This window comes from Branchiostoma belcheri, unplaced genomic scaffold (assembly GCF_001625305.1).
Source record: "Branchiostoma belcheri isolate BF01 breed outbred unplaced genomic scaffold, Haploidv18h27 scaffold170, whole genome shotgun sequence".
Lineage (NCBI taxonomy): Eukaryota > Metazoa > Chordata > Leptocardii > Amphioxiformes > Branchiostomatidae > Branchiostoma > Branchiostoma belcheri.
Window position 1 is genome coordinate 403,238 of NW_017803158.1, and position 26,384 is coordinate 429,621.

General features: G+C 40.4%; 1 protein-coding gene across 9 annotated transcripts in view; it reads right to left on the reverse strand.

The window, feature by feature from the left end:
- Nucleotides 1-26,384, reverse strand: part of LOC109466882 (ras GTPase-activating-like protein IQGAP1) — a 114,851-nt gene that overhangs the window by 52,088 nt on the left and 36,379 nt on the right. For 4 of the 9 annotated variants that reach the window (XM_019764742.1, XM_019764740.1, XM_019764739.1 and 1 more), the window contains exons 4-13: nt 21,483-21,560; nt 20,171-20,247; nt 18,422-18,489; nt 13,922-14,013; nt 12,294-12,315; nt 10,377-10,555; nt 9,942-9,962; nt 8,506-8,599; nt 7,616-7,779; nt 1,984-2,061 (exon numbers count right to left, since the gene is read on the reverse strand). In XM_019764742.1, coding sequence (XP_019620301.1) covers nt 1,984-2,061; nt 7,616-7,779; nt 8,506-8,599; nt 9,942-9,962; nt 10,377-10,555; nt 12,294-12,315; nt 13,922-14,013; nt 18,422-18,489; nt 20,171-20,247; nt 21,483-21,560 — 873 coding nt within the window. The remainder of the gene's footprint in view (nt 1-1,983; nt 2,062-7,615; nt 7,780-8,505; nt 8,600-9,941; nt 9,963-10,376; nt 10,556-12,293; nt 12,316-13,921; nt 14,014-18,421; nt 18,490-20,170; nt 20,248-21,482; nt 21,561-26,384) is intronic. The other 5 variants (XM_019764747.1, XM_019764743.1, XM_019764744.1 and 2 more) reach the window with 3 other exon arrangements.

The following is a 26,384-nucleotide window of genomic DNA, read 5'->3' on the forward strand; positions in this document are numbered from 1 at the left end:
ACATGTGTCATGTACATGATTGTATGTCTGTATGTATGTAGCAGTAGATTTTGAACAAGGTAACTGGTCTGTACGAAAGACCATAGGACATTAATTATAATTTTTTTGTGTGTGTGTATACTTAGAGTTTCTATGGGTATACTTAGAGTTTCTATGAGTACTTAGAGTTTCTATGGGTGCTTAGAGTTTCTATGAGTACTTAGAGTTTGTATGGGAACTTAGAGAAAATCTAACTATACCCATAGAAACTCTAAGTACTCATAGAGACTCGAAGTAACCATAGAAACTCAAAGTACACAATTGTACCTATGGTCTATCGTAGGTCTGGCAGCTAGTTTCTCTCTTTAAATTCTTCATGGAAAAATTTAAAAAAGCAGTTTCTTTTTAATTTAGGGCAGATCCATATATAATATTGTAAATCCAGGCTGTTCACTGTCAAAGCTAAGCTTTTTATATTCTTTTCAGCGACCCAGAGTTGCATGACTTGTAAGAAAATGCTGTCAACTCCAGACAGTTCAATTTGATACAACACACTTCAGTTAAGTAGCCATCATCATGGTAAACAGCAGGGAACATGTATATGGACCATGACTGGCTGCTCTACAGGCATTGATTAAGTGCTTGACTGTGTGATCATAAAGAAGCACAGGTTGCCAATAACAGCCTCCAGTTTAATTCTGGACAACCTCCCATATCTCAGCAACCTTAAAACCCAGATGGGCTAATATCACAAACCATAGGTAAAAATGATGTAAGAAATATAGCAGCAGTGGTCGAAATACTTTTTTTCAGTACTCTGCAATATTGCAGAAGAGTCAAAATTTTGTTCTGCAAATTGGAAATACTTTCTGCAAATACACAAGCCTCCATATTACAACCTTTCTGCAAATACACAAGCCTCCATATACTACAACCTTCTCAAACCAATAATTCCTTTTTTGCATCATATATAGCTTTGTAAATCTGTACAGTAGCATTACTGGACTGCAGGAGAATTTCAGGTTTATAAGCATAATGAAACGCCCAAGGAAAGGTGGCCCTGACTGACGATCTCAACTACTCTTGGTGCTGAAAGGCACGTCAAGTCGCAAGGAGCTTCTTAGCAGGTGAGCATCCAACCTCACGCTGTATGTTCAAGTATGGATTGATATGCAAATTAGTGAAGACAATTTTTTGGAAGTCCAAAAGGAAACAAAAGTTAGACAAGTCAAGACAAGGATGATGCAAATTAGTGAAGAAGTTCCTGTTGTTTCAGAACAGTCTGTCCCTGGAGCCTGGGAGTTTTAGTTTGCTAAATTGAAAACTAATGAATCTGGAGCCTATTTTTCCTTCTGCAAAATTGCAGATTGTATAATTTTTTCTTCTGCAATCTTGAAAATCTATCTGCAGATTGCAGACTGCAGGCAGGTATTTCGAACACTGAGCAGCTATTCGTGCCCCCCTGGGGGTTCGTCCAATTATGCATAATGATGCATAATTATGCATAGTTATGCATAATTACGCATAATTATGCATAATGATTTGAGGGGTTATGCATAATCATGCATAATGCTTAAGGGTTATAATGTATCCAAAAAAATTACGTAAAATAATTGGATGAATAATTGGGGGTCGCGAATAGCTGCTAAATATTTCTTACATCATTTTTACCTATGGTTTGCGATATTAGCCCATCTGGGTTTAAGGGATATGAGATATGGGAGGTTGTCTGGAATTAAACTGGAAGTCCGGAATTAAACTGGAGGCTGTTCAATGAAACCAATACTTTGAGCACACAAATCACTGTTGATGTTTTATAGGGCTTCATCTTTTTCAAAATCTTTTCAAAGTTCTGTTACAGTAGTCACTAAGAGAAAAGTCCTGAAAGGATCAAATCTGTGTCATTCTAACTATTGTTTTTACTAAGAATTGAGAGTACAAAACACAAACGTTCGTACAGACAGGGCCACAGACAGCACACATAGGTCGAATGGTAGAGCTCACCAAGAGAGAAATGCATGAACTGATACATGGAGTTTCTGGGACGCTTTCTGTCGAGGTTTCAGGTTCTGGTTGTGCCTCCTTCCAGAGTTACAGCATGGAGAAATGGGCCATGTAAGAGACAGGGACAGACAGAATAGCAACAGGCAGAACATGCATACATATCAGCAGCAAAGTAAGACATGCCAGCAATAGATGGATCTACAAGAAGTTAAACTTTTACAATTATATTGACCGTAAAAGATGTATAATAGGAAATACACATATGACAGGGCTCGAAATTCATTTTGGGAATAGGTGCACTGGTGCACCCAACCTGAAATATTAGGTGCACAGAAAATGTTTTAGGTGCACCAGACATTGTATAAAACAAAAATCTTACTGCAGATCTTACTGCTCCTCTTTTGAGCTTGCGTCTAAAATGGCAGCTAACTTCAAATCTAGTACTACGACAAAGGTTTTATTATTTTTCTGACACTTAGATGCCAAGAATATCCTGTATGTCTATTATTTATATTTCATCATCATCATCATCTGACATCCTCCGTAGAGGTGGAGCATACAAAGTTAGCTCACCAAAACTGTTTGTCATTATATTTACTATGTACAAAAATACCTACAGAAAAAAAAGGCTGCACAGCTCCAATTTTGGGTGCACTAAGGTGCACTTGCACTCAGTATTTCGAGCCCCGTATGAGTATCTCAGAAAAATGACAGGCATTTTAAGTTTCTACTATTATGAACATGAAAAGGATAGCAGCAATCAAGATATAGTTGCAGACTTGTTGTGCACAGGAACTCTTCAGTCACAATATGAAACATTACTCTGAAGGCCTACATGTAGTGCAGAAAACTACTAGTCTTGTTCTCTAATAATGCCATAGAAAAGAAGCATTATACAGAATTCAACAAAAGCAGGATGTTAACAACTTTACAGCCAATTAAAGGAGTTTAAAAAAGTCATCAGTGCTCTTGCTGTGAGACAGATCTACAATTATTATTATTTCATAAATAAAAAAAAACAATAGAAGAGATTAATGATTGATGAGTGTGGAAAGGATGACAGGTGAGCAAGTCGCAAAATTGGAGATAGAAAAGGAGAACATCCTTTTGAGGTTCAAGTCAACTATTGGTGATGACTAAAATTTTACACTAAATTCCAACCAGAAATCATCACAAGAAAGAGTAACTGATTCATTATTCTGCTTAGGCCATCACAATTTATTTGGTTGGTTCTCAAACATTTCAAAGTGATAACATAACAAGCACACATAAAAGTATAGCCTAAGTGTCAGCCTTTAGCTTTTGCCCACTCCCCATGATCTGCTATATACCGGTAGTGGTTTGTGGGGAGTGGACGAAAGCTAAAAAAGGCTGACACATAGGCTACTAAAAGTAGAGGGCAGGGAGGAAACCTTGAATGTGTCTGTGTATTCACTCCACAAAATGGAGAAGACTAAGGCCTATATCTGGTTTGCAAGCTTTGTTTTCACACTGTTTTTCAAGTATTGTAAAGAATATAAAATCTGCATGAGAACCAACAAATCAAGCTGATATGGCCTTCTACAGCAAAACCCCTCGCACTGGTAGAGCCAAAAATGTCAGTCGGGAATGCCAGTCGGGAGAACATTAAGTAGACATAGTTACTGAAAAACGACATCAAAATAACCCAAGATAGACATTTTATATCCATAGTCTCTTCAAATGTCAGGTAGGGACACCCCTAGGAGACAGTCCTTTGTTTAGCACAATGCGTACTTATAAAAATATTAGCGTCTGTCCATTAATTAATTTGGTCCCACCCTCTAAATTGCCTTGGCTTTGTGTAGCGCTTGCGAGTTTTCACAGTTTTTTCTTAAGACATTCTGACACAGACACTTTGTGAACAACGAAAAGCACAACAAGCAAGTCCTCCCCAAAAAGACAAAGTCCCTGGAAAGACATTCTTAGAAATGTTTGAAAAATGTCAAAAATTTTCGAGAATGTCCAATGTCCACTAGCTGTTTTATAGACATTTTCGGCTCTACCGGTGATCTCCATCTTTCTCCTGTTCCCAAGCCATCCTTTTCTTCCTTTCCCGGTCTGCCTATTTACCGGAAAACACCGAAAAACACATATAGGAGGCGTGAATCTACAGGAAAACACCGTGCATTGATGAGATAACAGCCCGAATTGCTGTATTATAAGATAACTTATATGTAGCCCAGGGAACAAGGAATCACTAAATAATGATCACTAAATAAGCAATCGACGGAGGCAACCCGGCCAGTCGCCATGTTTGTATAACGTTACATATCGTAACACAATATGTTTGTTTAGCGCGATCACAGAAGAGCAGTACTGTACTTAGATTAAAATTTACTGTATACTTCAACATTCCAATTTGCTGTATTTTGACCATAACATAACTTATATGTGGCCCAGGGAATAAGAAATCACCACAAAACGCGGCCATGTTTGTGGGGTGGGGTCGTGTGGCGCAACGGCAGTGTGTGCGACTCGGAATCTAGAGGTCCCGGGTTCGAGTCCTGACATGCCACCGATCTTGTGCCCTTGGGAAAGGCACTTTACACGACTTTCCCCACTAGACTCAAGTGAAAATGAGTATTGTCTGTCCAGTATTCGTTTCTATGTGCGGGACACAACACCAGCAACAGCTGCCTCTGTTCCGCATGTATTGTATTGTTGCAATTTCAATAAAATAAAATAAAATAAAATAAATAAATGTTTGCTTACATAGCGCATGGCCGGGTTGCCTCCGCCGATTGATTATCTAAGTGGTTTCTTGTTCCCTGGGCTACATATAAGTTATTCTAGGCCACAGCAAGTAATTTTTATGGATGACATCGATGCGCGCATTAATTTTCGTCTGATTTGGGACTCGAAAAAAACAAGAAATTTTGTTGCCTTCTGACAGTGGTCAACATGCCGAAAATGGGCAAAGATGTCTGTTGCCATACCGGAAGGTGGATGTCAGATATAACTATGAAGAGAGGAGACAAGAAAAGGCTCTGATTTGATGTTTTGTTTCTTAGTTGGATGGAGTGATATGTGATGCTGGCTGTATATATGTGATGTACCCACTGAATCAAAACCATTTGTACCATGATTGAGTCAAAATTTGAACTTGTAGGAACCTTGTTTTTTTTGGCCCGCCTTGTTTCCACCCCCCCCCCGCTCGCATTAGATTTGGAATCTGCGGAGGGTGTCATCCATAAAATTTACTTGCTGTGGCCTTATGACAAACTACGACGACTTGGGCTGTTATCTCATCAATGCAGGGTGTACAGTACAGATCGCGGGATAAGCATCATCGGGATTCGGGATTTTGCGGGATATCCCGCGGGAGTTTGCGGGATATCACGCGGGAGACTGCGGGATATCCCGCGGGAGTTTGCGGGATATCACGCAGGAGATTGCGGGATATCCCGCGGTATTCTTTCGGGAGGCCTGTCGTGTCCCGCGTACCGCGTAGCGAAAAAACTCGGTGCGAGACCCCGAAGTCTACCGCGGCTCGGAACGGCGATGGCGGCGTGCCAAATGTTTATTTTTACGTCCTGCCGGGCGATCTGTGCTGGGCCGATGGAGTCTGACGCCAGTCAACTTTGCTACAATTTTGCTACAATTTTAATGGTGTTGAAGGATAAGAATGTACGAAAATAATGTGTATAAGGTATTTCTCACGCGGTCATAGTTACTATAAAACTGCTACTTTTTTTTTCAAAGCTATTGTTCAGCGCAAACTTTAAGAAACTACCGTGAATGAATACAATGTAACGTGTAGTAATCCCTCCGTCTCCGGTAAATTCGGCAAGATTGTTACCAAGAAATAAAAATTATGAGGCGTACCGGCAGTAGTTTGTGGTTGTTGTGTTTCATAATCTTGTAGCTGTTGTCTTCTCATTGGTAGCTTGCGTCAAGAGGTCTCCGTATTAGTATTAAGAATTGCGACAATTAAAAGTCTGCCCATCAAAATCCCGGGGCGTGCGTCTCCCCCCTCCCCAAAAACTCTTGCATCAACAACGACCATGTCCATAATTAATTTCGATAGATTACTATCACCCTGAAAGCAAGGAGCAAGTACTTCCACACGGCTGGTAAAGTTTCTTTCGGTAGGAAAACATTCTACTTCTGTCAGCTGCGGGGTCAGCCAACTAGATGAAAACGGAGTCGATAGCGCACGTCCAAGACACGGGAGAACCCGAAAAATAAATAAACACGGGAGAACCCGAACTAAACGTGTTTATGATAAATTTTACGCAAATTAATTCGTTCTCAGACCATAAAACTTGAAATTCATTCGGTACACTCTATGGAACTAGCCTCCTCACATGTGAAAAACGTTGTTTTGGGATGAAATTGGGATATAAGAAAATTACAATGTCGCATGCCGGGCGGAAAAAGAAGCTACAATACGACGTATAACAATCGACAGGCGGTGTTTCTGTGGGGCGGTGCATCTGACTCAACTCTTTGAATTCGCGGGCCGGCTGGTGGGCGGGTCCCCATCTGCGCGCTGTGATTGGCGCGCCAGAACGCCACGTGGTCAGTCGGCGCCGGGGAGTCTGCCAGCGCCGCCGCCGCTGCTGGCGACGTGCGGTTTCTATGGCGACGCGGCGTGGGAACGCCCGGCCCAACACTGGGGGTCTGCATGCCCTTTTTCGTAAGGCGTAATCAGGCGTTTTTTTATTCATTGTCTTCGTAAACCGAAGGCAACCTTCCCAAAAATCAACGTACTTCGTAATCAGTACATTAGCCGCAAAGCGTAAAAGTCGTAATCAGCTAGTATGAAACTTTAACTTTATAGCGAAAATTCTGCGTAATTCGTAATCACTAACCCCCATGCAGGCCCTGAACACTGCGTGGCGCACGAAATGTATCAAAGTTTGAGGCGTAAAGAACTCTTGAATTATGCTTCGCCCCATTGTTTTACACAATGTTTAATCTCTCTTCCGTAACTCCATACGTCAACCTCCCCTATCTAGGAGAAAAATAAAGAACTCGAGTGGCGATTTGGCACGTCGATGCGTTAGATTTTTTAAAAATTATATCTGAAATAGCGCAGGTCGGGTGACATCAAAATAAAGCCGTCCACGTCGCAAGGCCGGACACAAAACTTGTTCAAGAAGGTTGTATTACTTTGTTATCGTTCTGTACCTTATTAAGCCACCAGATTTCCGATATTAAAAAAAAGAAATGTTTGGTTAAAAATACTATTTGCTCTACTGTTATTTGCATGCATTGAAAACATACTAAAACATGCACGCATCGTCTGCGTAAAAATCTGTAGTCAACGCGGTTCAACTTCAAGTAACAGCGGCGCCGGCCCTTCGGAAACCTAAGGTCTCACACCGAAGATCGGGGTTGCGGGAGAGGATTTCGTACCGCGGGATATCCCGATAAATCCCGCAGGAGATCCCGCAAACTCCCGCAGGAGATCCCACAAACTCCCGCGGAAGATCCCGCAAACTCCCGCGTGATATCCCGCAAACTCCCGCGGGATCTCCCGCGGGACTTGATGCTTATCCCGAGATCTGTACTGTATTCCGGTAGTTTCAAGCCTCCTATATTTGTTTTCCGGTCCTATCCCTGATAACCCTGTGTGCTGTAACTCTAAGTAACAGTGAGTCCTGACCTGTCCTTTCTCCTGTCTGAGTCGCGACAGTTCGTCCAGGTACCAGGTGGCGTTGTCCTTCTTGATGGCGGCGAGTCCGAGCCCCGGAGCCTGCAGGGCCTCGATCAGCGCCATCTCATCGCCAGCGTCCAGCGCCGCGTTCACCTTGTCTACCCCCGCTCTCACTGGGACAACACACATCAACAAACATAACATAACAATCCTCACTGCCCGAAGTTGTCACTGGTACACCCTAAGGATCGACCTCACAAGGGCACCAAGGCGAATGTTATTTACATACTCAAATGTGATGAGGAGCCCAATTGTAATAACACATACATCGGAGAGACAAGCTTAAAGTAAGGTACAAGGAACATTGCAGACCTATATAGTGCTAACGGCTACTCCTCAGCTATTTTCCACCACCTACAACACAACCAGGATCACTCTTTCAAACTCGAATCCACGGATATCTTAGACCGCGAAAAACGCTGGTGGGAACGGGGTGTTAAAGAGGCAATATATGAAAGAATGTACAACCCCACCCTCAACAGGGAAGGGGGGCTACGGGTAGATCTCTCCGGCACTTGTTTTTGGCGCTCACAGAACAGACAACACTTAAGCTCCTGTTCTGCACAATAGGAGCATTGTGACTAACTTGCATCATCTTGTCTTGACTGGTCTAACTTTTGTTTCTTTCTGGACTTCACTTATTTGCATATAATCAAGTTCGTGCTTATAACCCCGCATTTTCCCTCTGGTCTCTCAGTCACTGACGAAAGGATACTAGCTGATACGTCTGACCGTTTCCAAAATCATATCCAGCTGCTTGAGTGACTGCTTTTTGGCCTGGCGAATCTGTTCTTATGAACGTAATTTTTGTTCCTAAATACAAGAGGAGAGATCCTTACAGTTGACCTGGTTGACATTCCCCTGGATCTCAGCCTGTGTCAGCAGACGGTCGTAGATATCCTGGTCTGCTTCACTAACCTCCTCTCTCTCTGCCTGCACCATCCGCCACAAAAATACATTTAGTCTGAGCATTTGACATTAGCTTTTCCTTTACGATTTGGTCATCACAATGTATATTAAGAGGAATTAGATGGGGAAGGCCAGATTACAGATTAACATTACTAAACATTTATGTCTTCAACATTGTTTTTTTATTCTAATTAGGCCATGTTGATTTTATTACAATGGATGACATCCACACATGCATGAATTTTTGTCTCTTTCCAAAAAGAGTCTTGCATCTGTTTTAAGGTACTTCCCAGACTGAGAGGATATCATCCAATGGATATGGCATAATCAAATCAACATGGCCTTACACAGTATGGAGCGTAATCACAGGTTTCAAGGTCACAAGAATACAAAATTTGAAAACTATTCACTGCTCCTATGTGTATTGGATATATTGTTTATAGGTTGTGAGATAGTACCTTTTTAAGATGCCCTGTGCACCATAATACAGACCTCATCAAAACTCATTGCATTATCCCTTCACCGCATTGTTATATGCTCATAACAGTTCCAACCAGTGCTCTAGCTAGCCTGAAATATTTTCTCTTTGTTTCAATTTTGTAACGTAACATCTAGTCAAGCGCCGGATGACAATCCTAGAGCGGTCTTGGGGCATGCTCCCCCAGGACAATTTTCAAATCCTCACCCTCTGAAATGCTATTTCCTGCATTTTGAGGGGCAAAATTTGTCCGCTTTGACTAGTATGAGCGGCAAAATTCCTACAAATGACAGAAACATGTACACTGGCTAGAACACTGGTTCTAACAATCACCTGACAGTAGTGGTGCATACCTAAACCCACATTTAGGTTCAAGTTTGGATTCAAGTCCACTGAGGTTTAGGTTCAGTTCCGGACATGTAAGTCCGGACCTAAACCCATGGCATATACAAAATTGCATGTTGGCAACCTTGCAATGTTGTCTGGGTGAAACTTTGGCCACATAACATGGAGCCACTTGACGATGCCTGATGGCAATGTTTTCTTCCTTTTGCAGCATAAGATTTTGCAATCTACGGAAGGCTTTAGGTGCTTTGGAAAGAAAAGGGGTATGTGAAATGGTCTTTTATGGTAATAAGACCGGACTCGGTTCTTGACTTTTAGGTTTTTCTGGACTTGAACCTAAACATTCTTACAAGACCGGATCCAAGTCCAGTGAACCGGTATGCAGCACTACCTGACAGTATAGTATAATGATGACTTTCTAGATGAAATGTGGTTAATGCTGTTATCATGCATTATTCATCAGCATGCAGGTTAGACCACCGTGCGTTAACCACAAAAATTGAGAGTGATTTCCAGGGGGAAGTGCAGTTATTGTTGACATACCACATTCATATTTGCACTTCTCTGAGGTCGTTACGCAAGCAGCATCGCAAAAAAAGTTGGAGAGACATTCACAGAAGTTAGTCGTCAACATGCTTAATAATAAGTAATATGCAACACGTTCTTGGCAAGACAATGACATAACACTAGTACATTCCATACTAAAACACATCTAAAAATATCTTCTACTAAACATAAAGGATTAACAATATCTACTCTTACATCTGAACATTTTGAATATGATTATTATGGTCTTTACACAACATTCTGTACTCATCAAAACATCATCAAGCAAATTCAAACAAACTGAATATATTATGAACACAGATATGAATAAACATTCCAAAACATCGTGTAAAAAGTTGAAGGGAAAGAGTGAGGAAAAAAACAGCAAATAGAAGTTAGAATACATCCCAGGCATGCAGTAGTGTCTCATACCTGTGCTGCTGCCTTCTCTTCCTTGGCTGTCTTCATGGTGTGGAGTTGTTCCTGATAGCTGTTGGCCAGGTGGTCCTGGACCTGCTTCATGCGAGCGGCGGGGTTCTGTAGCGCGGTCAGCGTGTCCGCGGGAACCCGTTTCTCAATGGCATCATTGATGGCGATGATGGCTGCATGTACTACATGTATGACAAACAACATTGTGTCCAGACTGCCCAATGTTACAGTCACTGTGATAGCAGAACGTACTGCACCTGTGCAAAACCCGTAATGTATTCTGCATATAGTACTTCGGCAGAATGTCTCATATAACTATCATAAGGTCTTATGTCATACCCGGGCCGCAATAACCTTTCGATAACGGGTTCCGGACCGGGCAGTACTTTACGGTACGGCCCGGGCTTCATGGCTTCCATAGAATGATTCGAACGCATTTTGCCCTAACCGTGTGCACCGCTTTCGAAAATTTGAATACAGAATCCAAACGTTGGGACTGAATCGAATGTTGTTGCATTTGAGGGTTTAGGGGCACCAACTTTTGGCTCATCTTGCATTGAAAGGCGCGTTTTCTTGGGTGGGTATGACATAAATAAAATACAACACGGTGTATCCCACATCACCCTCGTTCCCGGCCCTCCTGTGAGTCGGGTTGATACCTCGGGCGATATCGATACGGAATACCCCGTGTTGTATTCTATATATATATTCGCGCATATAAGGTTAACATCCCGTCTGTAGTTTCTAAATGTTGTGTTGGAAAAGATGTTGTCTGCAATGGGCAAAATTCTGATGCAACATTGACCAAAAATCCAAAGAAAACTGAAAAATTAGGGTTTCACGCAGGCGCAGTACGTTTGGCCAATGTGCTAAGTAATACTGTAGTTCGTATCAATATACACAATCAACATCATACATGTACATGTAGACCTAGAATAAGTGTAGGACTGGTATTTACCACATCAAAACATACGACAAAATAGTTGATATAAACCCAATCATTGTTAGTATGTGCACAGTGAACACATGATAATTTATTATACATTAATACATATATGAACTATAAATGTCCTTGTGAAAATCAGTACTCTGGTATCATCCTGATAAAATTTTTTCATAAGGCTATTGTGAATATATGGTAAAAGTCACATTGTTCATACATGTAAAAGTATACATGTATATGGTAAAATTGGTAAAGTGTTAGCTTTTCTTAATATGTCACATTCTATTTTGAATGCTTAACAGAACAATCAAAATCCACTTTACATCCAGCAATAAATAAGTTAATTTGCATAGATTTTCTACGTGCAAAAAGACTCAAACTCTACACCATAAATTTAAAGCTTAACCATTGATTGATCTTGTGAAACTTGTTCAAAGAACAGCCTCCAGTTTAATTCCGGACAACCTCCCATATCTCAGCAACCTTAAACCCAGATGGGCTAATATCACAAACCATAGGCAAAAATGATGTAAGAAATATGTAGCAGCTATTCGCGACCCCCAATTACTCGTCCAATTATTTTATGTATTATAACCCTTAAGCATTATGCATGATTATGCATAACCCCTCAAAGCATTCTGCATAATTATGCGTAATTATGCATAACTATGCATAATTATGCATAATTGGACGAACCCCCAGGGGGTCGCGAATAGCTGCTACATATTTCTTACATCATTTTTACCTATGGTTTGCAATATTAGCCCATCTGGGTTTAAGGGATATGAGATACGGGAGGTTGTCCGGAATTAAACTGGAAGTCCGGAATTAAACTGGCTGTTAAATGGTTTTATGACAGAATGATACACAAGTCTTGTAAGTGTATAAGTTAACAAGGTTGATATTGTTGACAATGAGGAAATAGGATGTAACTTGAATGTTAGTACATGACGTGTTAAAATATGAGGCACACTTACATGCAGCATCATCCTCAGATAACTGCAAGACAAGATCAAAACAGTTAACAACAACAAATATGTAATATACATGTACGTGTACAAGTGCAATCAACAACTTGAGTCAAACCATAGGAGGGCTCGAAATCCCACCTGCATTATAATTAGTGCAGGTATTAACTTACAGCTGTGCATGTATTTTTGATGTCCACCTGCACCAATCCATGTGATGGGTTATAATAATTATTATTGTACATGTTGTGTTTGTTAACTTTTATTTGCTGCATAGACTTTTGACACCTATGACTTATAAGAGATATTATGGCAATAAAGTCGAAACTTCCTTAAGGCCACACCAATTTAATTTCTTGGTTAACGGATTTGCCCGCTTCATTTTTTTCTGATTTGCATTTAGAAATAAAAATCCAGAATCAACTTCAAAATGCTCATATTTTGCCCTGAACAGTTGAAAACAGTCCTTTTCTTCCTAATTGTTACAGTTATTCCATCTTTTGATGTAGTGGTATCATAAGAAGTTCAAAATTCATTGTTTAAATTTTGAACCAGCCTGGTGTGTTGACTTCATGGCTCCTATCGTACCATTTTGGGCCATAATAGGATGCCTAGGCCTTTTTTTATTTTTTTTCGCCCGCCTGTTCTGTTATTTTTCTAGAAAAATCCGTTAACCAAGAAATTAAATTGGTGTGGCCTAATCCTGAATGGTGCAAATAAAACTTGTATGGTGCAGATGACTCCCATGCTACCTGCACCAGTGCAAAAACATTTAGAGCCCTGCATGTGTGATGGCAGCAACTCACTATTACATAGTTACAGACATGTCACAAAAAAAAGGGATACATTTGTGCAGTCACAAATATTGATTAAGAATAGAACATATATTTCCCCAGAGTGCTATCTATATACTGATGGAATATTACACAACAGATGGCAGGACACTGCACGGGAACTTTCATATTCAATCATTACATTATTGCAATCTACACTGCCTGGATTTCTCTTCTGAATAATCATTTACCAGCATATATTATTTACAGGTATATTCTATAATTATGTTTTATAAAATGAAGCCAGCATGTTACATGATTCACAGCACTACATGTATACACATTGTCAAGGAAACAGTTACACAAGAAACTGTCCAGTTGCTTGAGTAACTGCTTTCTTGTATAACTTTCATGTGTATCACAAGTGTACTTTCCAAGTGTACTTACTATTTAGGCCACACCAATTTAATTTGTTGCTTCTCGGAACGCCCTGTCCATTTCTTTCTGATTTGCAAAAAAAAAAAAAATTTTTTTTTGTTCTAAATTAACTGAAAAATGCTTAATGAAAGACATATTTTGGCCCCAATGGTTGAAGAAAGTCCTTTTCTTCCTAGTTTTTCAATGTAATAATGCAATTTTGTTTCATTAAAAGTTCAAAATATATTGTTTTAATTGTAAACCAGCCTGGTATGTTCACTTCATGGCTCATATTGTAACATTTCCGGCTATCATGGGGTGCCTTGGTCTGTTTTTTTTTCCGTCGCTTCACATTTTTTGTGAAAAAAAGCAAGAAACAACACATTAAATTGGTGTGGCCTTAGGGAGAAGAAATAAGACTGTCTAAGATAATTTAATTAATTATACCTCATTGGCCAGGATTCCACCAATCTTGCTGAAAGCCGGCATCTGGATTCCGTACTTTTCCAGCGCCTTCCTCATAGCTGTGATCTCCTCCTCTGAGAATGGGAGAGGAAGGACAAGTCAGTACAACTTCCTTCAACCTCAATATCCTTTGTCACATGTAGATATGATACTTTTATAATGTACCTTTCACTGTTTCATTTGTTTATAGTGTTGACTAAATTTGAAGTTCCTCGGAAAGTCCTAATATGACTAAGTTCAAGACTGCTGTAAACAGATTCTTGTTGAACTCTTAGAGATTTTCTACTTTATGACAATTAATTATGTACCAAGCAATTATGTATAATGTATTTGATAGTTTGGGATGAGATGTGCTGTGTACTTAAGTGAGGGGAACTGATGTGACATTATTTTGAACCGAAAATCATCGATATACGATGTTAAGATCAGGTTCACTTTGCACTGATTAGAAAAAAAAAAGTATATTTGAAATGTATTTGTTGGAAAAATTCAATGTTATTGAATGAATGAATAACTTTATTGCTGGACAGTTGTACATGGTACAACGTATGGCAACAATGACAATGTGATCAATACAGTAAATCTATTCTAAGAAACTAAGTATTAATTGACTGCAGTTTTGTAACCTGCCACTAGGGGGCATCACACATATTACCCAAACAGTAGATGCAAGGCACATGATTTGCACATCCTTGTGAGATGACAGCATCTTGTTCTAACAGGGAGATGTGTCTACAGCTTGTACAGCACTCCGTGGCATGCTGCTGTGAAAGCCAGAGCAGTTGATCTAACATGACAGTTTGGGGCTGGGTAGCAGGCTGATATCATTAACAATGCTGACATCCAAAGCACACTTTCCCAATTACAGTAAGTAGGCCACACAGGGTCATAACCTGGTTTTGTTGGTAAAGGCGTAAGATCTGATAGCCTTTTAGAAACTGTAAGGGCAGTGGGTTCTTACCCACTGTTTTAGTACTATCTTGCTAAAAAATCTTGCTCATTTTGCTCAAACAAAAATATCACTAACATAAGAAACATACAAGAGGATCAACACTTTTGATTCCTTGCATTGCTTTCAAAAAAGTTTAAGTGTCAATTTCAAATGGTGTACATTTGTATCGTTTGATTTTAATCAAACTAGACATATTCCATAGTAATGTTATATGACTTGTTGCATGTACGACAAAGTACTAATAATTGGTACTGTAACATTTTCCCTGACAAACAATATATAGACCTAGGTTTGCCCAATCAATGAGGTTTCAAAAATGTCAAAGGCCTTTCCAGAATGTTGCGTAGGCTGGAGGACCCTTGGGAAACAGCATGCTTCCCGTATCAGCGGCTGTTTGAAGCAGGCTGTACCGGTAACAACTGCATCCACGGGGCTTAATTAGTCTCCTTCAAAAATGAACAAGATTGAATAAACAACCTTTCGGCAGCCTCTCCTGCGAAGGGCTCCAGTGAGCAGATATTATTACGTCTCATTTCTAAATAATTCTGGTTTCTTTTGCAAGGAAAAGGAGCTACATGTTATATCACAGGAGCTATACTCTTCATTCTTTCATTACAGGATCTGATATTCTGTAATGAAACTTACAGTACCGTTCGCGTTATAGTTAACCGGGTACCCCGTTACTAACGAGTTAGATTTTCGTCAGAAAATGGTTGGAAAATCGTCAGTATTTGATTAGATTTTCGTCAGAAAATGGTTAGAAAATCGTCAGAAATTATTTCTAACGCGTTACCGTTTGCGTTAATGTGATAGGGTCGGATTTCATGTTTGTTTTGCGCGCCGACAAGACAATAGCAATTTGCCACCTCCTGGGGCGTCCGCTAATGTGTTGCGATGTTGCCCCTTGAAAAATAACAGCACCAGAGGCAAGTGGACATGTGATTCGTAAAATAACTTTGTGGTTTATCCATGTGTCGACTGTGTGAAGCGAATTGTGCTATCTTTTAATGCTATTCTATAGTTATTTCTAGCGGAAAATTACGTTGTGTAATACAATGTATGTCAACAAAGTGTAGCAGTGGGCAGACGATGTCTTGTACATTTTGTACCAGCGGCGGCCTACCGCTCTCACAGGACGTCATGGGACGTGACAAAACAAGAAATGTCTGCCGTAGAAGAAATATAAATCGGTAACTCATGCCTTAAATTCACGGCGGTTTTTGACACAAAAGAAAAATTATTATAATTTTTGTAAGGCGCGCGGCTTACTAGTACTAGCGGCTTTAATACTCACGGTAAAATGTACCGTCACTCCCGGCGCAAGGACTCGGTTCGCCAGCTGAGGACTTTCCACAACCATGATGATATCATAGTTAATAAAGGAATATATAATAGATCTATCATGTTGAAATGATAATTGTAATACATGGTTCTATTTAATAGCAGTAGTTTTGTTTCTTATTTTGAGGGGGAAACTGTCAAAAATCGAGGGAAAGCAAACTGAGATCGGCTCACTTCCGGGTGCATAACGCCAAAAATTCTCGACGATTATATAAAAATGACCACTCATTTGCCGCCTACGGTAGCGTGTACATGGTAGTGCGATCATATCGTGCCAAAGTCAGCGTCAAACGTCAGAAAATCCCCGTAAAAATATAGTTGCAAAACACATTTCCCGCGCACTCAGGGCCGGTCGCCCTGGCCGTGGCCGCCCTGTGTGCAGCATGCTCATTATAATATGCAAGTAGCTACGCTCTGATTGGTTCACCTTAGATGACCTGCGCTGTGATTGGCTAGAACGAAGCCCGTTGCATGCTGGGGCGCCCTTCCCCGCGAAATGCAGACAGCTGGATCTCGAGAGAGCCACATTTACGCTGGTTTCTACCTTATTTCTACGACTAATTAGCAACATCCTAGTGACGAATTGCGTACTCAAAAGAATTTTCGGGAAAAAAATATATGTACATGTGGATTTGTGGTGCCTTTGGCGTAATTTTGTTGGTCACATACAACGTAATGTAACACGGAAGTGCATGGAGTCGGAGTCGCGGCACGGCTTTCCGTCCCACTCTAAACAAAACTCCAAGGACATAACAAAACTCCCCAAAACTGGTCAATAATTAGCCATAAAAATGTTGGTGGGCACGTGTAAATATGCTGCCTTTTTTCGAGTGTTATAGGAATTTTCCGCGATGTTTTTGCACATCCCTAACGTTACCTCACGCCCGCCGCCTATTATGTACGGCGGACCGGGGCATTTATAACTTCAGATCATCTAGGTTTGCTTATTCGGTGGTAAAATAAGTTAGGCCACAACAATTTAATTTCTTGGTTAACGGATTTTTCTCGAAAAATAATGGAGCGGGCGGGCGAAAAAAAAATAAAAATAAAAACAGGCCTAGGCATCCTATTATGGCCCAAAATGGTACGGTAGGAGCCATGAAGTCAACACACCAGGCTGGTTCAAAATTTTGACTTTTAATGATATCATTGCATTGAAAGATGGAATGACTTTAACATGTAGTATGAAAAGAACTGTTTTCAACTGTTCACGGCAAAATATGAGCATTTTGCAGTTGATTCTGAATTTTTATTTTTATTTGCAAATCAGAAAAAAATGAAGCGGCGAATCCGTTAACCAAGAAAATAAATTGGTGTGGCCTTAACAGAGAAAAACAGCAAAACAAAGTTGACAAACTATAGAAACGCTTGCCTGGGCAACAGTGACAAAAGAAAATGTCTATCTAATTGAATTGCGCCGGTGATCGTAAAACGTTACAATATAGTAAAATGCAGGCTAGATCAACGTTCCTTCCGCTGTTCCAGCGGTGTGTGTCGGTAATTTCCCGCCCCGCATGAGGTAAATTAGTACTCCTCCCATTATTCTGTGATGTTACCGCGGCCTGCATATGAATGCAGAAGTCTAACGGAAAAGTAACGGAAAACTTACGCAAAAGTAACGGCAAACTTACGGAAAAGTAACGGAAAAGAAACGCGTTAGTAACGGCCGTTAGGGTAACTATAACGCGAACGGTACTGTACGTCATACCTGGGCACTGATAGTGATTGATACGGATGTTCCAGCCTATACTGGCCACATCACACAAGCTTTCAAACGTTCTATAGAATAATTGCAACAATGCACCACTTTTGCAAGATTCGGATGTTGGCATTGATGTTGTTGTAATTTTTGTTTGGTGGCCCCAAAGTTTCCCAATTTTGGGCAAATTTTGTGTTGAAATGTGTGTTTTCTTAGGTGATGTGTATTTTGCACCACCCTCGGTCCCAGACCTCTCGCAGGTCAGATCTCTGTTCGGGCTGGAACCTTGGGTGATGTGGTCAATACACTGGGTTGTATTTTACATGTATAACATGTATTTATGCACATATGATTCAAGAATATATTGTACAATGCATTTTCAACACAAAATAGTAGTCCTGTCCTTTTTTTCCAAAGAATGCACGAATGTTGAAAACTGAGGGTACAACTGTTTACATGTTGGTTCTGGACTAATATTGACTACACTCACCGGTAAAGTTGACCTTCCCATACAGATCCTGTATCTGTGGTGCAATGCCAAGCTTGAACAGGAAAAGGCTGAAAACAAAACAAACTCAAAAGTTAATACTGGCTGACTTACATGCACAAAAGGAAAGTATACAATATACTTGGCCATGTTGATTTGATTATATTGTGGATGACATCCGCGCGCGCATGAATTTTCGGCCGTTTCCAAAAAAAAAAAGTTTTCAACCACACTGTAAATCGTACAAAACAGTTGCAAAATGAGCAAAAATATACCATAACTTACAAAAAAAATTAATAAAAACTATACCAATGTCGTAGAATGCCAAAATCGAACGAAAAAAGACGAAATTGTAAAGAAATGAACTTGAAGACTAGATTATTCGCCAAACCATATTCTGTGCCATTTGCTCAACACTCATGACCAGGTAGATTTCATAATGAAAACAATTTTTTTTTTTGCAAAACTTTTTTTTTATTCACACGCACGCATCAGTTTTGGGGCTCCCGGAGGATGTCATCCATATAATCAAATCAGCATGGCCTTACTTGAAATATTGCATTTCTCCAAACTTGATCACTGATCAACAGTCAGCACATCTGGTGACCAATTACTGCAGGCTTCTCTCGTCTGTTGTTTGATTAAAGTGACAATGACTATACGAGCGATCACCATGTCACAGCCAGCAAGTGGTAGGCAAAAAGAAGGTGACAGTTGGCTGATTTGCCTACCAATAATTTGCATATGTCTTCAAATAATTTGCATGTAACCAGTATGATGTAAACAAAAACAGTGATCGCTCGTATTGTTCCAAATGGTTTTCGTGATATTAGAAACACGATCTCATTTTAATTTTCATTTCACATCAATAAATCACTCTTTAGGCTCTATCAACAGTCTGGAAAGTCTATATTTTCAATCCAACTGCCATATTAGGACATGAAGGAGATTGTGAACACTTTGAGTGTCAGGAAAAACAATAAGACAGCTACCAGGGGACTATGTATGACTCATGTTCTAAAATTTGAACCTGAAATGAACTTGTGATTTGATTACTGTACATCATGTAATTACATGTATCACCATGCCATGAATAAATAATCCTTCACACACAGGAATAATACATTCAAACTTATCTAAGACGACCATCCAGGGGACCAAGGAAATGTGGTCTTCTCAGACAAGTGGTCTTCTGGAAGACTAGAGAACAAGAAAACTATAGCAAAATTACCACCCATTTTACAATAGAGCCGGTGCCATTTTGTGCAAAGAATTGGGGAAAGGCGCTTAACACGCATTTCCCCCCTCAGTTAGAGGGATCCTGGGCCCTACTAAGGTTTGGGTTGGTGTTAGGAAGAGCATCCAGCCGTAAAAATCTTGCTTCAAAAAAAGACTTGTACCTGGTGCAAGCATGTTAAATGACGTTAAATTCGGTTTAAAAAAAAAAAAGACTGCCATGCTGTCGAAATCAATGGCAAACCAGCCAGTTCCATCATCAAGATTTTTCGTTTAAAAAATGTTCTCCGACACACACTTTGAAGTGAATAGACAGAGATTGGGCCATGTAGCAGTCCCAAATAATAAAGCCGGTCGCAGTCAGGTTGGACAAGTGGCCGGCTTTGGCAAGTCCCTTTATGTTCACGTCTATGGGGGAAAAATTGGGACTGAGAAAAAGCAGTTATTATGGACAGATGGCCAGCTTATAAAAAGTGGTTGTTTGGGAAAGTTTGACTGTATTGTTTAGTTACATACCTGAGTGCATGGATACAGTAGATGACTCTGGGCATGTTCTTCCTGTCGTAGATGTCTGTGGTCTCAGGATAGAAAATCTGGGAGAAAAAAAAAATCATGGAAAACTTGTCCAGGGCACTGTAAATCACTTATGTTTGCAGTAGCAAAAGTTGGCAGTCTGAGAAAAATGTTCTTGGAAGTATACATTCATGGTGGCGACAGGTGCAGCAAAAAGAAAGTCGGCGAGTGATGATAAGTTTCGGGTACAAAAATGACCACCAAAACCGTAGATACAAAAGTACCGCAAAAAAGTGTGATTTACGGTACCCTTTCTACAAGTAGGGAGGAAAATATGGATTGACTTATGTTATCTTTCTAGTAACTATAATTATATGATAATGTTTTAAGTCTGTATGAGAAACATTTTCACTTTCTAGTACTTCATTTTAGCTATTGTTTGTAAAGAATCTTTAGCCATTTCACTAAGAATTACTCATCATGGAGCATGCTATAGCTATCCCTGTGAAAACAATTCAATCATAATTTGAAACATGTTCACTTTCTAGTACACACACAACTACATGTGAATCAGTACTGTTGCAAAAGGCAGGGTTCTAGCTAATGCGAAGTAGCGTTACAAGGGCCCCCTACGCTATAATTTTGACCCCCTACGCTAAATCCCCCCCCACACGCTATAATTTTGACCCCCTACGCTAAATTTTCAACATAGCATAGGGGCACTGTGACTGTATTTCTTTGTTCAAGAATGCGAGATCAAATGTGAAAAATTACCAATCAAGGATACATTGTACATACCTTAGAAATAACATTTTTTCCCTTTCGGTATCCATCAAATGGCCCCTTTTTTAGCTCAATTTTTTAAAAGCTCTGCCCCATCCCCCCTCTCGGTCGCTTCGCTCCCTTGACATGCGGCCAGTACCACTATGCTAAAATTAAATCCTAGCTAGAACCCTGAAAGGAAATTAAAGAATGTTTAGCTATCTATCTAAGAATTACCCCTTCGAGAAGAAGCTCAACCATAATTTTTAAGCTCCTGTTCTGAATTCCAAACAACAGGAGCTTCTTCACTAATTTGCATCATCCTAATGTCTTGACTTGTCTAATTTTGGTTCTTTGGACTTTCAAATTAATTTGTCTTCACTTATTTGCATATCAATCAAAAATTTATCCCTATAAACCTGCATTTCTCCTGCAGTCTCTTAGTGTCACTGACGAGAGGTAGTGGATGCTACCTGAAACGTCTGTCAGTGACCATTTCCAAAATCATATCCAGTTGCTTATGAGTAACTGTTTTATGGCACATAAGTCCTACCTTGGGGAAGCCAACCTTCTCCATGGCTCTCAGCCAGTGGTTGATGTTGTCTGTGTGCCTGAAGTGGAGACCTTTTGCCTGAGAGTGAGGGGCACAAAATCACTGAGGTCAATACAGGATCCACACACAAGTCACTGTACTGGACATGATAATATACAAGCATCAGAACAAGGAATTCGAAGGTTTCATCCATACAGATAGATACAGGCGACAAAACATGGACCTTAAAAATGGAGCATTAGGAATCAAGTAACTTAGTAAGAATGCAGTATAGTAATTTTGGGGTTCCCAGAGGATGTCACCCATATAATCAAATCAACATGGCCTTACATATAAAATATATTATTACTTGCAATAAGCCTCAGAGCATGAACTTTTGTTATATTTGTATTTTGGTTTTGTGTATTTTTCTTTATTTATATGACTGTCATTTTTTTGTAGTACAGTCATGATCAGGCTCAGTATTTAATAATACAATGTACAAAATGTACATCAATGTTCAACTTGAGCCCCTTGATACATTATCACACTACCTGTGCATGAGAGATTATGTAAATATTGTCCAATGAATGCAGTGGAAAATGAAATACATTTTGTTAGCCAGTATCCTCACTATGAGACCGAAAGAAACAGATTATTTCAGACAGTTACAACAATTTCTCCATCCTTTTGTCATTTAGAAGATCACCAAAAAACTGCATTATTTTCTACTAAGATCACAAAACCCAGAATGTGGGACTATTCATTATCCACTGCCTTCAAAGAAGAAGTCGAACCCCATAATAGCTAGGGTAGTAGTAGAAGTAGAAGTTTTTCCAGACAGTTGTTACCTGTCTCCTGTAACTGTATTGCAATGAGTATTATACTTTTGATTATTGTAAAATAAAGCAATTAGCCTTGGGGCATGATTTTGCAAATAAAGTTTCTTTATTATCACTGCCACTATGTATACAGACTTCTACATTGAACAGATTGAATCTCCATGTTTGCTAAGTAGACCAAGTTAAAGGGAACAAGACCATACACTACTTTATCTCATACATAGGCAGAGCCTCAGAAGAGTAAATAGTTAAGTGACCCAGATCTTGATGGATCTTGCCATTGATGCTTTATTTTCTGGGCTACTGAAAAAATGGGTACTAGGGTTTCATCTTTTGTTTATAGCACTTCCTCTCTGTGATGGGTCAGGTTCCAGTGTTGCTTTTAAAAATACTAGAAAAAAATGTTAAAAGGTGTAGGTCAGAAATGCTATATGCGCTAGAATGAGATTGAGAGTTTTTGGTTTCATTACGTTTCTTCATCTACGTCTTTCTGATAGAAACATGTACAGGTAAACTGATATAACTCATAAATAGCTCTAAAAGAATTTTTAAAAAGTAATTTCATGCTTAGTCTGGGATGGGGAGTTTGAAACCAGACCCTTGTGGATGTTGAGTAACGGTTCCTCATTCCATTCCTAAAATAGCACCAGTGGTAAGTACCATTTATACCTGTGGCATTGAGTATCCATGTACACAGCAACATCCTTTGAGTCAACAACACTCAGTACAATGTTCTATTCTGTACAGAGACAAGCCGTCCATGGACAAATATGGCTACTGTCCACTAGTAATTCTCATTCATTCACACTTATCACAGTTGGAGGTGCTCTTCTAACTGAGTAAAATTTAAAAAAAAAACATTTTACTAACAGCAAACCTGCTAACATTTTAGATATGTTTTCAGAAGTGTTGGAAACTTGACAAATACTGAATTTGACACTTTCCATGCCCAACTATTGACTTCATTTTGTGGGTTCTTTGGGGTATCAGTGTTTTAAACTTGGCATGTTGCCTATTTCACACCCATGTGGACACAACTGCCAAGTTGCTTTAGGTCTACGTAATGCCACAAAATTGGGCTCATTGTCCTGTGGGATACACCCTGGTTTAGCGGGTAACGTACACCATAATGGGGAGAGGTCGCGACGACTCCGGTGGCAGCGGTGTATCACGTTTGGGACAACAAGCAGGCATTCAGATCTAACCAACCGGGGGTGGACTTACAACAGCCTGGAACATGAGCGGGGAAACAGGGTGGCAGACAGAAGGAGTCTGAGGGCTTGTCTGTCACATGTATGCTACCATGTCAGGGCACACAGGGGGTCAGGGGTTAGGTAGATATGGAGGGGGGAGGGAGGTACTTAAGGTGGCAGAACACAGTTTTCGCTCTATGGGGATTCATTTTAAGTTAAGCACCCCCAGGTGACTCACTTCGATGCGGTAAAAATTATAGTAGGGTGCACTAGAGAATCACGGCCAACTAATATATTTTATTACGGTATATTCTACAAAATAACTGAAAAACAAACAAGAAGCCATAGGTGACACTTCTCCGTGAAGTATTATATATTGCAACAAAAAGAAGTAGCCATTGGCGACAATTCTCTGTTAAGTGTGATAAATCGAACAAAGAAAAATTGTTTAAACGCGCGTCGGCTCAGTCATCTTAAGACGCAACAACCAATCAGAGATGCGAAATGCCGACACGTGACGCGGGATTTGCATACAGTCTAAACAACGGGGAAGGGCGCGCGATGCCCGAAATATTTTTGCGTCAATATTCAGCGCCGTGTTTCAAGAGATTAATACCGGGAAACAAATTCTTTTCTTGTTTTGAACGCATAAACATCTAGTATGATTCAGGGTTACTTTTTTTTTTACCTGCCATGGCCAGATTATCTAAAGATGTGTGTATTGTGTGTACAATCTACAGAAAGAGAAATGTACATCAGGTCCGATCATCCGATTTTCACGTTTCGGTTTTTTGGACTCGGTTCATGAACGTATTTTGGTTTGGCTCCTGGAATGTGCGAAAAAAATGACTCCCGGGACTGTCTACAGGGAACACTCGCACATTCGCGGTGTATCAGGACAGCGCGACTGGTCGGCATTAGCGCAGTCCCTGTAATTAGTAACAGTTGCACATCAATCCGGCCGAAAGCATGATTGTGTAACACAGGCTACTTCTTCATATACCGGCTCATACTACACGACGCCTTTACAACTAGCAAATCATAAAATTACCCAATCTACTAGTACTGTATGTGCGGTTTACCAGCCCCAGACCACATCCGACCACGAGGCAGAACACATTGATGGGTTGCTCAAAAATATTGTCCATGTTTACAAAGAGCTGCTCCACTAACACTATGGAGCGGCCCAACCCAAAAATATTGGCCATGTGTCGTTGCTAGGACGACCGGCCAGTTGCTACGTGACTAAATACACGCCGCCACTAGGTCGCCACACCCGACCAGTTTGAAATCGATAGGATTACGTCATCGGTATTAACATTTCCTAATGTTGACCTCTGACCACCCCACATTTCCGATCAGCCGCCGCGACTTACTACCGGTGACATAAACGGACGACAACATTTCAACGACATGGGGATGTTTCGAAAATAAGCATTTACTCCAATATCAAAACAGCTACGGTAAAAATAAAAAGACGTGCATCATCCCGGACATAATGCCACACCACATGCGAAATTACACAAAAATGCGACGTACGGAAGAATGCGTTTTGGCTGCGAACATCTTCCAAAAAACTTGGCATCTCTTAACCATGGGCAAAAACATCTGGAACCACTTATCAAAACCACCCCGTATCTGCATGAAGTTCCACCCCCCCACTGCTATTCCAAACAACGCGTTTTTCTGGACCATTCCAATTCGCCTCGTAATTGTAGGGGTGCGTCTGCAATATTACATTGACCGCGAAAGCTGCAACGGCAAAAATACACATTCGTGCATCAACACGGGCATGCCCGAAGACGGCGTATAAAATTGCGTGCCGATTACACAAAGAGAACCCAGTGTTTTGACTGCGAACACGAAAAATCAGCCGATCACAACACTCCGTCCGGAGGTCCTGACCTCCTTCACGGAGTAATAAAGTTATCGTTTTTTAACATAATGACGACCACTTTGATTTGGCCCTCTACCTGGGTCAACGGAACTGCAGCCGGCTCACCCCGGAATGCGGTTGCGTAATGCCGCGCATTTATACACGAACAGGGAAATCTTCACAATCCAAGTCATACCGTGTACAAGCCAATACCTTTCTATACCACACAACATAGTTTACTCATGGCTACCTCTTACAGAAGTCGCTCTAGTCAGGATTCAAGAGGTGCACTACTTTCTATACCCGCGTCATAGACCCTGGGGGTCGCCCATTGATAGTGTGTTCTGCTGCCTTATTAAGGTAAGAAAAACTGGTACATCTGTCCAGGGCTCTTAACCAGCTCGAAATCTTTTTCTGTCAGCTCAGGTTCATGATCGGACCTCGGGGAGAGTGCTCACAATCTGGGGACAGGGACAAATTTTGTATTCTAAAAATGCAATTTCCCACATTTTGATAGGCAAATCATGGGGTTGTGAGTGGTTGTTGTTGGTTCTTCGGATGTTTTTATATTTTTCCAAAATTAGATTTTTGTCCATTGTGTCCATCAAGTTTGAGGGATTGGTTGAGAAAATTTTATGTCACAATTGCCAGAAAGTTCCTGCTAGTGACAAAAAGGTTAGGTGCAAGTAGACATCAGAAATACCAGGTCCTGCACATCTCCAATTTTACCTGCACTAACTTGCATATGCTTGCAGGTGGCATTTCGAGCCCCTCCCATTGGGCTATAGTAATAACATCTGTATAGTCTGTAAATCATTTGATATTTGTGGTACTGTTATATTTTTTGCTGTCACCTCCGTCCTGCAAATTTATCATTAACGCAGACAAAATTTAATAATTCCCCAACTTTCTTTCTTCCGCAGGTACTGTCACCGCAAATATATAGTTCCGCAAACAAGTCATGTCCATTTTTCTCAGAAATTTTGCGACCACGAATATAAAGTGATTTACA